General features: G+C 40.9%; 1 protein-coding gene across 1 annotated transcript; it reads right to left on the bottom strand.

Annotated features, from left to right (window-relative positions):
• Positions 1–1573: 1573 nt before the first annotated feature.
• On the bottom strand, positions 1574–11329 carry CD28 (CD28 molecule). Its single transcript, XM_054278455.1, has 4 exons — positions 11266–11329; positions 4785–5138; positions 4411–4529; positions 1574–1711 (listed from the first exon to the last, which is right to left on the bottom strand). The coding sequence occupies exons 1-4, from the start codon at positions 11318–11320 to the stop codon at positions 1574–1576; spliced, it is 666 nt and encodes a 221-aa protein (XP_054134430.1). The 5' UTR covers positions 11321–11329.
• Between the last annotated feature and the right edge of the window lie 3178 nt (positions 11330–14507).

Consider the following 14507-nt stretch of genomic DNA (forward strand, 5'->3'; position numbering starts at 1 on the left):
TGGTGATATAAGACTCAGAGTGGAAGACCTGAGGCTCAGTCAGCAAATTCAAAAAAACCCTTCCAATCTGGAAGTGCCAAAGTTGTTTTCTTGGCTTAAGACATCAAAGTAAATTGTTGACATGCTTCCACACCTCTACTTTTACCCTGTCTCCTCAAAGAGAGAAAGAATATTCCTATCCTAGCTTAAAGGAAATTAAATGTTATACAATCCAAATTTTATTTCAAGATGGGAATGCGGTTTTTTTAAAATTGTTTATTCAGCAGTCTTTATAAAATAAACATTGTCTCCTCAGTATGAAAAGGGATTTTATGCCAAGGCAACCCCATTTACAATTTAGGATGTCCTGTTATTGTAAATATACTAGATTGAAAGAATGGATCGTGTTTTGCTAATGACTTTGTCCTGCTCTGGCATGGAGGAGCCCTGAAGAACATCTTGAGAGAGAAAAGCAACTTCCAGATAACACAAAGTTCCTCAAAGTGCCCAGAGCAAATCCTGAAGATGTCTGAGAACTTGCATGTCCAATTTACAATGCTGAGAATGACACCCCAAAAACCAGATACTTACGGGAAAAAAATTTAAGTGGTCTTTAGTTACTGCTAACTTGTCCCAGATTTTTGGAAGAGCTCTGGTAAACCTAGGTGCCAGAAGATGTGCATGAATTTTCAGGAGGACTCAGGAGAATACCTTCTGAAATCTCAAATTAAAAAATAAAGTAAAAATCTTCTCAAAATCTGAGCTCTCTGTTTCTAATGCTTCATATATGACTTTGCATTCCCTTGATGCAGAAGGCAAACAAAAAAGAAATGGGGTTGTTCATGATTAAGACATCTTTCTTCCTCTCCCACTTGTCTTGATTTTGTCTTCACGTTGCTTGCTCTTTCGGTCTGTGGAGTTGCTTGGTCATGACTGCAGATGGCCTTATGAACATTTACAAGGTGTCCAGCCTAAGGACTCACATGTTGAAGGTTTACTAGTTTTCTATTAGCTTGATTTGTCCTGGCAGATCATTTGCTCCATAGCGTAATAGCTTGGATGCCTTCTGACTGACCTTTTCCTCTTTCTTTTTTAAGCATGTATTTTGAACTTCAAACTGTGTCTTCATGTTACAGAGAAAAAAATATTATTTTTTACATTTTGCTAGGTTTAACAGTAACAATACAGGGAAGGAAATTAAGGATTAAATCTAAGGTAGTAGTAATCGGAAAAGATCGGAAGTTCTGCTTCTTCCAACAGCTGAGCAAAACCACAACTGTTAGGAAGAAACCAGCTCTGAGGTCTGATGCCATCTTTCCATCTTATCCACTGACAACCCTCAACACAAGCTGGGCCTCATTTTCAGCCATCATGGAGAAAAATTCTTTTTTTTACTTCCCCCTTTCCGCCCCCCCTTTTTATATTGGCTTGTTGGTCTGGATTTTTCTTTTAATGATCAAAGTTTAGTTAACACTTGCTAGGTGTAGGTGTCTGTAATCAACAGCAACAAAGAGGATGAGAAGGTGAGAGGCTGTCCTTCCTTTCATGCCCCAGAGCACGTGTCTGCCCGGAAGCGCATGAGGCTCCTGTGGGATCAGGGCTGCCAGGACCGATAGGCGGTGTAGTCCCGCGTTGGTGCATAGGATGGGTAACCCTTGTTCTTGTACGGAGGGTGCCGGGGAGTCATGTTCATGTAGTCACTCTGGTGGTACAGACGCTTCTTGGATTTCTGCTGTGGGAGGAGGGGGAAGACAACTGTGAAAACTCTCATGTTAGCTGCTGACAGTTCTGGCCCTAGGTCCCTGTTCAGGGAAGCAGGCATATTTGTAAGGCGTCTTCAGTTTAAATACATTTACAAAAGAATTAGAACATGTGTTCTCATCAAATAATCTGTGGAATTTGCCCAACCTAAAAGTAAGTCTCCAGCTTATCTGGTGGGAGATTAACAGTGTTAGTTCTTCAGGTAAAGGAATGCTACACACCAAGGATACAAACTGATGCCTCTTACCATCATCTTGCCTCTCTCATCTGTGGAATGATTCAGCAGAAACAGAGTTTGAGCTGTGAAGGCTGTCCTCATTTATTAGGAAGTAAAGAGAAATTAGCTTAACTCAAACAGAATAAGAGCATGAAAAATCAGCCGAGACTATGATTTTCCTACTATTTACAGCAGTAATACACAATGCATATGTTGTTCTGAACCTTCCTTCAAGGAGTGAAAGAATCAGAGCTGATGTTAATCTTTTATGTCTCCTAATCTGGGCCTCAAAAATCTTATTTCTACTGTTGGATTCCTGCTTATAATGCCCCTGTGAGACAAGGGAAGAATCAACTCTTTTAGAAATAAGAGTAGCAAAAGACAGGTGAAATAATTTGCCTAAAATCACAGAGGAAATATGTGGCTACAGCAGCATTTCAGCCTCTGACTGCTGCAGGCTGTGCAAAAGGTTGGTGTTTTTTACATAGCTTAAGGGTTTATTGATCAGGGGTAAGTAAAGTGCTTTCATGCCTTTTCCTTAATAGTGATCATACCCTCTTTTGTGATCTCCTTTTTATTGAAGTTCCCTTCCCATGGACAGAAATAGTTGCATATGCTGCAGTATACATGCATATGATGCTGTGCAATTGGAGGAGGTTTGCATTAGAAAATCTGATGGCTGAATTATGTTGTATGTGCAGAGTGGGGCAGTTACTATGAAATATTTTAAGCTTTTTAACGTTAATATTCTATATATGCAAAGGGTTGAATGTGAGTTACATACTGCTTAAGCCATGTAATGCATTCAGTGCATGTAGAGCATTAGATACAAAGCTGTATCTCTGTGTTCATCTCCATAATACAGGATTTCTGATTCACCTAGGAGGTATTTTTGCATGGGAGAAAGACATTTTGCTAGCATGAGTGATTGTTGGGCTGTTACAGGATGAAAGACTGCTACTTTTGCAATGGAAAGCAGTTTTCCTTCAGGGAAGGCAGAACTGTATGAAAATAGACAAATCTTTAGCTGCTTTCAGGAACTGATCAGGCTTGCCATGTCTGTCAAGTACCACGATTAGGACCTTTTTTTACAATTCATAGTTCTTCTAGGCAGCTGTATTTACATTCAACAACACTCTAAATACATCCACAATTAGAATACATATTATCTGAAAAATACTACTAGCAGTAATAACAGCAGGTAAAAAATGATGCAGCAAACAGCACACATGGCAATGCAGCCTTGTCACCCTTGCTGGGGGCAGATGTGTTAGTGGCAAAATGTGAAGCCATTAGGTAGCAAATGAATATAGCACAGAGAAAATGGTTCAGATTGTAAATGATGGATTTGAAGCTATAGCATCTCATCTGCAGAACAGCACTGTAGCACCAGCAGCTGCTCTAGTAATCCTCTCAGCTCTCCTCAGTCAGCCTCTACAACAGGGCACAAAGAAAAACCACTTAACTGGCCTTTCTATTTTCCTGCGGCAGTGCCCCCTTTGATTGTTTTCCATTAGAAATAGCCACAGATTGAGAAAGTGGCCTTTTGTGAAACACTTAGCAGATCTTAAGCTTCAGCTAGCCGTGACATTGAGTGGCTTTCTGTATACATGCAACATTTAACCTGGCAGAGACTCTGGACCCTTTATACAGGCTACCTAATAACCGTTGTGTTGAAAATTGCTATTTAACAACAAAAATAGAGGGGAAAGTCTGAGTGGAAGGAATTGAGTTCTCTATGTTCAAGTCTTTCTCACATGGAGTAAGTAGTGTAAATTGGCTCTGGAGATCAAGTCCTAAGACTTGTCAAGGAAAATGTCCTTCTGCTGCCCCTGTATCATGCCAGGAGGAGAACTGGATGCGACTTGGGCCAGTCAACTCTCCAAAGAGTAAAAATTATGAGCCATAAGGCTGTCTCAGCTTTCTTACTGTTGATGTATAGACAAGGAGCTACTGAGATCCAGGTGCTCCTACTCCCTTGTAGTCAAGCTGCCAGAAATAGTGGTTGCTCAAGGGAATTGCTGGATAGACACAAGACACCAGTGCAGATGGCCCTGGGCTGAGGGCTCCCTATAGATTGTTTTATTGGAGCTGAGCTCCTGTCAGTATAGTCTCATGGGGTTTTGCCAGAAATGCCTGTAGTTCTAGATTTCCCTGACGGGTTTGGCTGGCAGAGGTGTCCCGGAACTGCAGGTGTGCAGGGCACTGCCAACACTGTGGCATCACAATTTGCTGTAGGACTCTACTGCAGAGGCCTGACAACCCACCTGGAGAGCATCTGGTGTTTCAGCTCTGTTGGGGTACACCATGGGTGTGCATACATAGCTGGGATGAAGAAACACTGTCATCCTGTACTGAAGGGGTATCGGTGAGTTAGTGGTAAACATGGCAAGTATAGCCTGAGAAATGAACTACTAGAGCATACAGAGAAAAGGAAAATACAAGTTTCTTACCCAATAGTTAAAAAAACCTGCTGTTATTAGCATACTGTAGAGTGCAAGAATTCCAGTCACTGTTGCCAGAATCCACAAAGGAATTGTAGACTGAGGCTCTTGTATTTGGATGGGTGTCTCTTTAAGGAAAGAGCAAAGAAAACTTTAAGTACATGAAATTAAAACCATCAATCTCTGCTTATTTATTCCTTGTTCCAATGTGTCATTTTTATTAATCATCATTTTAAGATCTCTTCTTCAGGAAGCCCAGAGCAGGAATGTAGTTTTACCAGGCAATCCAACTTTTTTTATTTTAAGGAAACAAACTTCCTCCAGTCATTATGTAGGTAGTGTGCATAGGGAGGATATGGGCCTACAGAGGTTTCTCAGCTTACCTTTCACATGAATGACAGTCCCATTGCTCTTCTCATTGTAGACGTATGGGGGTGGATACATGACCTCAATTTTGCAGAAGTAGATGTCAGTTTGGTTGGCATTCATGTTCCAAAGATTGAAGATGACTTTGTCTTTATCATGATCCCCCTGGCAGTTGAATTCTTTAGTTGAATTGCTCCTAATGTTGGTTACGTTCCATGAAATAAAGCAAACTTCAACTGAACTGTCCGTTCCTTTGTGTAGCGAAGCTCGAAATTCCTTCCCTGTCCCATTGTATGTGTAGTTGCAAACTAGAGTTGCAGTTTGGTTAGTTACAACGAGCAAAGGATGCTGAACCACTAAAATCTTGTTTTCTGGAAGGGAGGGGAGAAAATGAGAAGAGCACTTGTTTATAAAATATAGTATGATTTCAGAACCCCACATCCTCCCATGCAACTCTTCTCCATATCTCCTCTCCCCTGCTGACACTCCCTACCAGGGAGTACAAAACCACCCATCTGCAGAAGCAGTTTCTCACAGAGTTTCTCGCTGCAACTACTGTTGCAGCAATCCACCTGCATGTAAATAATATTACACAGTCTTTAGGGGAGACTGAGATCAAGAGTGTTTTTCTTCAGTCAGAACACTAGCAGAGACAGCGACCTGTCATTAAGATGTAACATCAGAGCTCAGAAGCCTAGTCTGCACCTGTGTGCTTGTGTGTACACCTAAGGCCTTCTTAGTCTATCTCTTACTTAGCCAGTAGTTTCCTGAGGAACATTATGGAGTGAAAATACTATGAATTGACACTGCAGTCAGATAAGAGAATATTATTTATACATTTTCTTCTTAATTCAAGGACTCCTGAAGAGTTTGCAGGTGGATCTGAACCATTTCAAGGGTTTGGACCTTGGGCAATGAACACTAAAAGCATGAACTGCTATCATTTTAATGTAAAATAAGTAATTTCTCTAGCCAGCAGCTGTAGTAGATTCTTAATCTCTCAAGGGACACGGGAGCTGATTAATCTGACACTGCATTGGCACTTAGCACTTGAAAAAAGCCTGAAAAAAGCATGTCACATGAATGTATAATTGAATTTTAATTGACCAGACTGATACATAAACAGGAAATGTTTTCTGACATGTAGACCTCTCTGCTATCATCTGCCAAACAATGAAACATAGCAAGGACTATGCAGAACAACAACTTCTTCCAAGAAAAGCCATCCTGCACAAATGAGGCCCTTCTTTCCAAATGATGACACCTAAGTAAGAGGAAGAGAGTTGTGGCTCTCAATCTAGAGACTTGCCAAAGCTTTTATATGACTGCTTAAGTCTTCATGCAAGCTCAGCTCATATGAGGTCTGGATGGTCTTTTACAGATCCCTGAGAATCACCATAGCTGTTAGAATGACAATTGTGCCTCTTGTCCTCAAAATGTGGTGCAAACATAGATTCTTTCTACTTAATCCATGTGGTGAGACTTCAAAAAGGCTGGTAAGGGAAATGAAGTGGGAAGGAGGCCAGAACCAGAATGCCCAGAAAATTACTGTTTAAAACTGTTTTAACAATATTTAGGACCAAATTATGCTTACTGTAGTCATGCCTGCACAAAAAGATGAAGTATCCCAGCCTCTTGAGCAGGATACTCCTTTGGGATGAATGTGAAAGTAAACACAAGAGATGCATGAGACAGCAAGGACTAGTGCTAAGGTGTGGGTAGTAAAAACAACCTTTGGCTAGCAGGTTCTCCTGTTATCAGCAGAACTTGTGAAACTGCTGAAGTTGTTAATTCTCTTATTGAAAGTCTCATTTACCAGCCCTTGCTACAAATAAGAGAAGGAGATGTGAGACACGGAATGCTCTACTGGCTATCTTTAGCAAAGAAAGACTGTAGCCTATCCTCCTTGCATCTCTTTGCTCAGCACTGTTAGTGAGGGAGTGGAGGAGAGCTCATAACAGCTCCTAAATTCCATGTCCAGGCAACCAAAACACTGTGAAACTTTGATTGAAGATAACCTTTCCAGGCTTTCCAATAGAAAGAGACAAGGATCTTTGAATCCTAGGAGAGTGGCTAAGTAAGAGAGTAAGAAAGCAAGTATTTACTCAAGGTGGTGCCTGTGGTGAGTTTTCATCAAAATGAAGACATTTCAACAAAACAATTTGGTTTCCTTGAATCAGCATTTTCCGACAAAAGCTCTCACATAGGCTTATAAGGCATTCTAGTAAGGGGTGAGGTTTGGATTCCACTGCTTTAGACAAGGTATTTGATCATATTTTTGTTGGCGAGAAAATTGATCTTCGGCCTATGTGGCAGTTTGCAAGTCTGCAGTAGAATTTTCCCACCTTTAGCAGAGCTTAATTCTACACATCTCACTTGAGACAGAGTTATTCTACTGCTTTGCAGTATTTGTGCACTACTACAACCCTGATTGTCACAGGGACTGAATACACCTTCAGGGGAGACCTTTTCTGTATCAGAGTTGACAACCAAAATAGGGGCCCAGAACAGACAGAAGCGTTACACTTTAAAAATGCTTGCCTGTTTTCATTGCTAATACTTTCAGAAAACTAATGGATATTTATTGCTCAGCCTCATCATATTTTCTCTGTGGCCAGAGGAAAGTCAGAGAACACTGAAAATCCCATCCCTGAGGGACTGCCTTCAGATGTTATTTAGACTCTTCTGCAGATCCCAATGACTTTTCCCCCTCTCTTTGGTGTCATCAGCTAACCTGTATTCCTGATGTTTAGACCTGCGAGTTCATGCCTTGAACTCCACTGTTTAACTACAGCTCTGGACTATTTATGTCCCTGCCATGACACAGTGCTAATTGGCAACTGGTCTCTTTTGATACACTTAGCTAAAATGATAAATTTCTTCAACTTATTTTCACCTCTTGTATTTATAATCCACTCTGCTTGCCTTGTGTTGCAGGCTAGGCTTGAAAACCCAGCTCCGTGCTGCTGATGCTGGGATGGAGACTGGCTGAGCAGTGGGAAATGCTCATTTGTGGATCATTAAATGAAGACAGCTCCTACATGATTGAAGCTAAGCACCCAAATCTACTTTCACAAATCAGCTCAAATTAAAGGAGATATTTTTGTTTTCATTTATAGGAAGAACTCATTAGCACCACATGAATTGGTTGGGCTGCAATGCCAACAGGGGCAAGGCAAGCTTACCCCACTGGCATGCTGGAGAAGCCCTGCTGTCATCCTCCTCCTCTGGACTTGGAGGTTGTTTTAAATTGAAGAAAGTCAGTCATACTAAAATGTGTGTTACTTTCATGGGGATGACAGAGTAATGCCTAACATCCCTCACTTCCCAGATGATCTGAATAGGATTTGACTACATTCTTAGTAGGATCTAGCCCATTCCAAGCAAACATGGGCTGAGGCTGCTTTTGCCTTCACAGAGACAGTTTTTCCTTATAAGTGTCACTTTGGGTTTGTTAAGTGGTGAAACTCTGAAACATTTAGTTGGTGTTTCCATTCCCCTAAGTAGGGTTATGATTGCCACTTCAGAGCTCTGTTCAGCCATGCTGTGTAGTAATAAATACCTGTATCTTGGCCTTACCCAGCCAAGAAAATACCAGTTATGAAAAATAATTGTTTACAGTTTCAAAAAGCAGTGACTTTAAAAATGTAAAATCATTTCAGTCAGTGTACACAGGCTGCAAGCCTTCTCAGGATCTTAGGATTTATATGCAATGGTGCGTAAGATCTCTGAATGCTTGTTAAGCTTTTTATAGATTATTTGTAGTGTTGAATGTTTCTTGTAATCACATGTGAGGGGGTTTTGGATCATGAAACAAAATGCCATCCATCTATAATATCTGTAAAATACTGACTCTCTGATCATTGAACCCAATGCGAGCAAAACTTCATTGAAGCTTTTTTTTTCTATTCGCCAAGAAAGTGAAATAGAGTTGACAAAGTATGGAAAATAACTATTTTGAGGTGTTGCTTTTTTTTTTCACCAGAACTCTTCATGAATCATCATCAGCTATTGGAAAAAAATATTCTGCTAAAATATTTAGTGAACTTCTTCCTTTTTTATGCCAGCTTACTTCAAGAAGCTATTTTCCAGAGCAAAGTATCCAAAATAAGTTGGCATTTCTGTAAGCACAGGAAAAAAATGGCCCACCTAACTCCCTGGGGGGATAGGGAAAAACCTAAATGAAAAAACTGAAAGGAATTTGTTTAAGCCATAGGCAGAAAGGCACACAGGTATGTTATAAACAAAGCTATTTTGTTTTTGCTGTTGCTGGTTTGTTGTTCAATTATGCTTACTCTTTCCCAGATACAAGGTTCCTTCTCTTGTACTTTGGTTCGAGGCCACCCAGCTGTGTGATGGGCAGCTCGGGGGATCCTCTCCTTCTTGCTCTTTCTTGCTTTGCTGTAAGTACTGCAGGAGTACTCCAGAAAACCCAGGTGACACTCTTGCTTTAGTCAAACCCAGTGTGAACACAGGGGTTTTTCTTGGCAGTTTGTGATTTGTTTTTTTAAAACAGGAATTAGTTGATGTCATCTTACTCTCGGCTAACCTTGCCTCATATCCATCCATCTTTTTCATTCTGGTAATCTGGGTAGGTTAGAAGTTGGTTTTAACCCCCAGAGACCGTAAGCCAGAAGGTTATGTGGATAGTAAAAAGATGAGGTCAGTTGTGGTACACTGCAGTGGGAACCTCCTTATATTCCTTATTTCACAAAATACCAGACACTTGATCTTTGATCTAGCTGCCCCTCTGACAGTCCACAGCAAGGTAATTATTTAGCCAACAAAAAGGGGAGGAGGACCAACTTTGCAAACGTTAGTGTTTCTGCAAAAGGGAAATGACTGAACTAGTATTTCAAGTCCTTTTTTATGATTTAAACTCAACCTGCAGCAGCCACTGGTATAGTCTAACAACAGGATGAATTCTGTGGATTTTCCCAAACCAAAATACCTGAGGCTTATAGTGCACTTCATGGCTTGAGGAAGTCCTGCAGGGTTTTGACCTGCCTCAATGTTTTCCATGTACTAAGGACCACTTATCTTGAAAATGAAGAGTGAAGAAAATAGATGGGGAAAGGATGAGGGCCCTGAGAAGCATATGACCTCGTGTGCTTCTCTTTAAGAAGTTGTACAATCTTGGTGAATCTGTTGGAGAAACACAAGGTCTTCCTGCAAAGCAAGTGTATGTGTGTCTATAAAGCCGTGGCATAACACCTGTGTCTGAGAACCACACACTGTGATTTATTTTGTTGCAATTCAAAAGCACTGCTTAAAAGCTGTTCACACCTCATGGAAATGTGTTCAGAACTGTTAACCTACTGCTGATACGTATCCCCTCCTGGAATTAGTGTCTTCTTTGACAATCCAGGGGCCTGCTCTGGAAATAACTATGATATTGCAAACATAGAATTATAAACATGGGAAAGGTCAAGGAAAAAAACCCCTATGATTTCTTACAAAATGTATATCACAGTGTCATGCAAACAACAATGCCTTCACTAAGGAAAAGAATTACGGAAGAATAATATAGAAATAAGAAAAAAATATATTCAGTTGCATCTCTCATACTAGAAAAAGTGACGTTTTAAGATGTTCTCTATGTTATAAATTTTGTACTGGAAACCAGATTTTTATTCCTATTTGCAACTTCCCTGGAAAATACAGAACACTGATATTTGGAGAAGTTCACAGCCAGCAGTCTGAAAAATTGTCTGTCTCAAGATGATCCTAGCAAAAGCCAGCATCTCTTGCTTTGCTTTGCCTTCAATGTACCCATTGGAAAGACGTGTTAGGTCTGAACACAGGAACACTACATCAGCAAGCCAACACCAAGATAAATACCCTCAGCACAACAACCGAAGAGTCAGGAAGATTCATTAAGATTCAGGTTTCAAAATCTCAAAAAGTTTTTTGTTTTTTTTCCCTGAAGATCTTCAGAAAGAAACTAGATGTCTAGTTAGTATTGGTAAACCGCTAAACAATGCAAAAATCAGAAACTTGGCAAGTCCCATCCTTCCACCTTTGAGCTCAGTAAGCAAGTCTCCTTTTGAGCATTTATTTGCTGAACCTGTGAGGATGTTGTTGCACTCAGCACTGGAGCCCATGACACCAAGCCAGGCCATGGGGAAGCCTAAAGCTTTAGAAGTAGATCTGGGGATGTGGAGAGTCTGCCCCAAGAGAGGTGCTGGCACCAGGTCTGCTCAGACCTGCTGCCCCCAAGAAAAGGCACTCGTGAGCAGAACTTGCTAAACCCAGGGTGTAGGTGAAATAAACACCCCTCTACCCATGCATGCAATTTCCAAATGGATCTAGAGAGAAGTCAAATTAAAAGAAAGCTCTTGGGTCTCATCCTGGAGAGATACTTCTGGCAGGAGAAAAATTGGCCTCTTGGTTATATCAAATTGATCCAATTGCAGCATGCTGCCTCTCCCCTTTCCCAGACCTTCAAAGTGAGAAAAAAATAGGGGAAAAGATTGAAATGTGGGGGGTTTTTGTTACCTGTTACATCAGCAGTGGGGATGAAGAAGAGCACCACGAGGATCCCCAGAAGCATGGTGTTAATGGTGGGCCCGCTGCCTTGTCTCCACCCCCTGCAGGCACTGCCGCGACTCCCAGGGCCCCGCAGCACCAGCCTTCCTTCCCTGTGTGGCCGGGCTGCACCCTCAGGTGCTCACACAACCTCTCTCCTCCTCTCTCTGCAGCACGTGGTGCACTGCCAAGTAAAACTGTAACGGCAGTGCTTGAACAGGAAGTTTAATTGTTTGATGATTTTAGTCTTAGGAAGTTACCTCTGCAAAGCTCAGTAATGCTTTAAAAGTGCTGGAAGCCTTCATTTCAAGAAGGGACTGCCAGCCCTGTATTGCAAGGACTGGTTATGTTAGCAGCTCTGCAAGGCTGCTCCTGTCAGGGAGGAATGGAATTCCCCAGAGATGCAGTGCTCTTTATTTACCAAGAGTACTACACATGTATACTGGTTCCATCATGATGGGAGATGCAAACACCAGTTTCTAAGTTCCTGGTGGCCAGATCTGGCCCCTCAGGAAGTTGTGTGCTCAGGAACCTTCACCTTTCCTCACTCCTAGGAGCAGAAATCTTCCTCTCTTGGCCTGCCATGTTGCTTCTGCCTGTTTTCCCAACCCCTGGGAACACTGACATTTTTGGGCAGTTTTTTGTTCATAGTAATTTCTCTGCATCTGCTTGTTGCCTTGAATGCGGAGCCAATAGTGCAGGAAATAGTGATTTGGAATACCTTCACATTTTGAAAAACATCCCAATTTATGATGAGTGCAACTGTAATCCAGTTAACATCTAGAGTAAAGGCAGCATGCAGCAAGTACATTGCTCAGTCAGTGCTTTCATGGAGGCTGCCTTATGTAAGGGTTTTTCTTGAGCTCATCAGGTAAACATTCTCTCTTCCTTTGCTCTGCAAGCTCAATGTCACCTCCTCCCTTGCAAGAGCATGTTGTGAGAGACAGGTGATGGCATTTATAACTGTGAGGAGCTCTGGTTATTAACTGTTTATTTTGTAGTTATACAAAGTAGTATAGTAGTAGTTCTACTTGCCAAAGTAGAAATATTTAACCATATCAATGCCTGTCCCTATCTTTGATTTATTTGAGAGAAAAGGGAAGGCATTTAGCATGAAGACTTTCAAGAAAATTGGGCAGTTATAGAAAGAGGTGAAGAACCATGTACTATTCTTTCATATCCCTTAGTATCTGAAGCCTTTAGACCATGTTTTATCAGAAATTGCAAATGCAATTTATGAACAGCCTCAGCTGGTATATTTATCTGCAGTCTAGAAATTTAAACAATATTCTTTTGTTTCATAATCAGTGTTAGTTGCCTGCAATACTCAAAGTTTTGGAATTTCCTCAAATTATTTTAAAAATATAAAAGAGAAAAAAAATAAGATTCTCTCTTTCTTAGCCCACTTTTGTTGTATCTAGATAAATGTTCTGACACATTTTTTTTAGTCATATGAGTGTACCTTCAGTTACCAGTTAAATAGTCTCTGCTTAACTTGTAGTGAGAATCCCTCAAAAAAGTTACAAAATTCAGTACCTTTTTGCTGATTTGTGTCACAGAGATGAAAACCCACTGCTGGCTCTGGTAGCATCTTCTGGCTCTGGTAACTCAATTTACATAATCTGCATCTTGGCTATCAGATCCTTTCTGTATTTGGGATATGGACTGGAAATACACAAGCAGTGCCTTTTACCCTCATTACAGAATTAGCAGAATATATTGCAGAGAGAGAGATAGTGCCATTCATTTCCCTGTCATTGGCAAAAGGACACCATTCAGGTGGTCACCAGATTATGGAAACAGCTGTGCAGGAAGAGATCCTGCTCTAAGAGTACCATTAACAAAAACCTGAGGGAACAGTGTGCACTCTCTAGGTGAGGTCCCATTTATTCCTTTTCATCCCTTTTTGCTCATCATGCGCCTCTCCCATTGTGAGGACACACCATGGCACTGAGTGCAAACAGGGACTGGACTGGTGGAATGGAGGAGAGGAAAGAGGGGCCACTGGGCAATTATCCACTGTGACTCTGGAGACCAAGCTGTGATGGATCATTTCTCTCTGTGTTGATGAATAGGGGTAACAGTATTGCCCTTTTCAGAGAATCTTTTTTTAGTTGTGATTTTAGTTTTGCCTAATCATTTCTTCTTTGATCTCTGGAGTAAGGAAAGGTGCTTTTCTTCCCCCAAATAGCTTTTGGCTCATCTGCACTTCTTGATTTTCTAGGACTTTGAAACCCTCGTGTTCCCGAGGGTATGGCTCCTTTCCTTCTCAAAATTGCATCTCTTCCTCTAATTTAAATAGTTAGTTCCCAATCACTTAGATACTTGGCTTCACCACTTCGCATGTGTGATCTATTTCTTTTGCCAAAATTATCCTGAGGGCAGGGGAAGAAGATATTTTAGCTTTCAGCAAACCATCTTGTGCTTAGGACAAACCACATAAAAGTTTATCTAGGAAAAAAGAATGTGAAAATCTCTGTCAGTATGCCCTCACTTTTAAATTTTCATTATTCTTCCACCTCTCAAAGTATCTCTCCTTCTATATCCTGAGCATTACCCAAGGGTGTTCTGCAGTAAAATTAATTCAGGCAGTATTGACTTCTATTCTTGCCCCATTTTCCATTCATATTTCAGTCTGTTGAGTCTGTCTGTACACTGGCAGACAGGATCTGCTTGCTGTCACAGCAATGGAAATCCAGACTAACACTGTAATTTCAGTAGAATGAGAGCTGTGAGAGCACTGAAAGAGCTAAAAATGCCATTTGGCCGTGTTTGGAAAAAAAAAGTTTCCATCCCATCACAAAATGGCTGAAATTGCAGTCCAAGAGAAGTAAATTAAAGATTTGTAAATAGTTTTCCAGGGTACACAAGAATCTAGAGTATGAGTTTGGTCTTTTTACTCATTACTATATGTAAATAAAACAACAGTCTAGGTATTTGAGCATAGTTTTTCATGCCTGCTGTTAAAAACTAAGCACTGACATGAGCTATGACCTGAGTTTCAGAAAAATCCAACAGGATCCAGTATGGTTTCTGAAGGAAAATATCCTTCTGAAAGGTTTTTGAAGGATATTTCTGGATATCTTTAAGAGTACCAGGAAATCCCAAGCAGGCTGCCAGTTTGCCTTTACATTAGAGAATGAGGAGGTAATGACCCACATATCCTCAGCCAAGTGTTCAGCTGTTAAAGAAAGACATTCCAGATTTGTTAT

The sequence above is a fragment of the Melozone crissalis genome, unplaced genomic scaffold (assembly GCF_028551555.1).
Source record: "Melozone crissalis strain CALT ecotype California unplaced genomic scaffold, PUWL_Pcris_2 ptg000023l_1, whole genome shotgun sequence".
Taxonomy (NCBI): domain Eukaryota; kingdom Metazoa; phylum Chordata; class Aves; order Passeriformes; family Passerellidae; genus Melozone; species Melozone crissalis.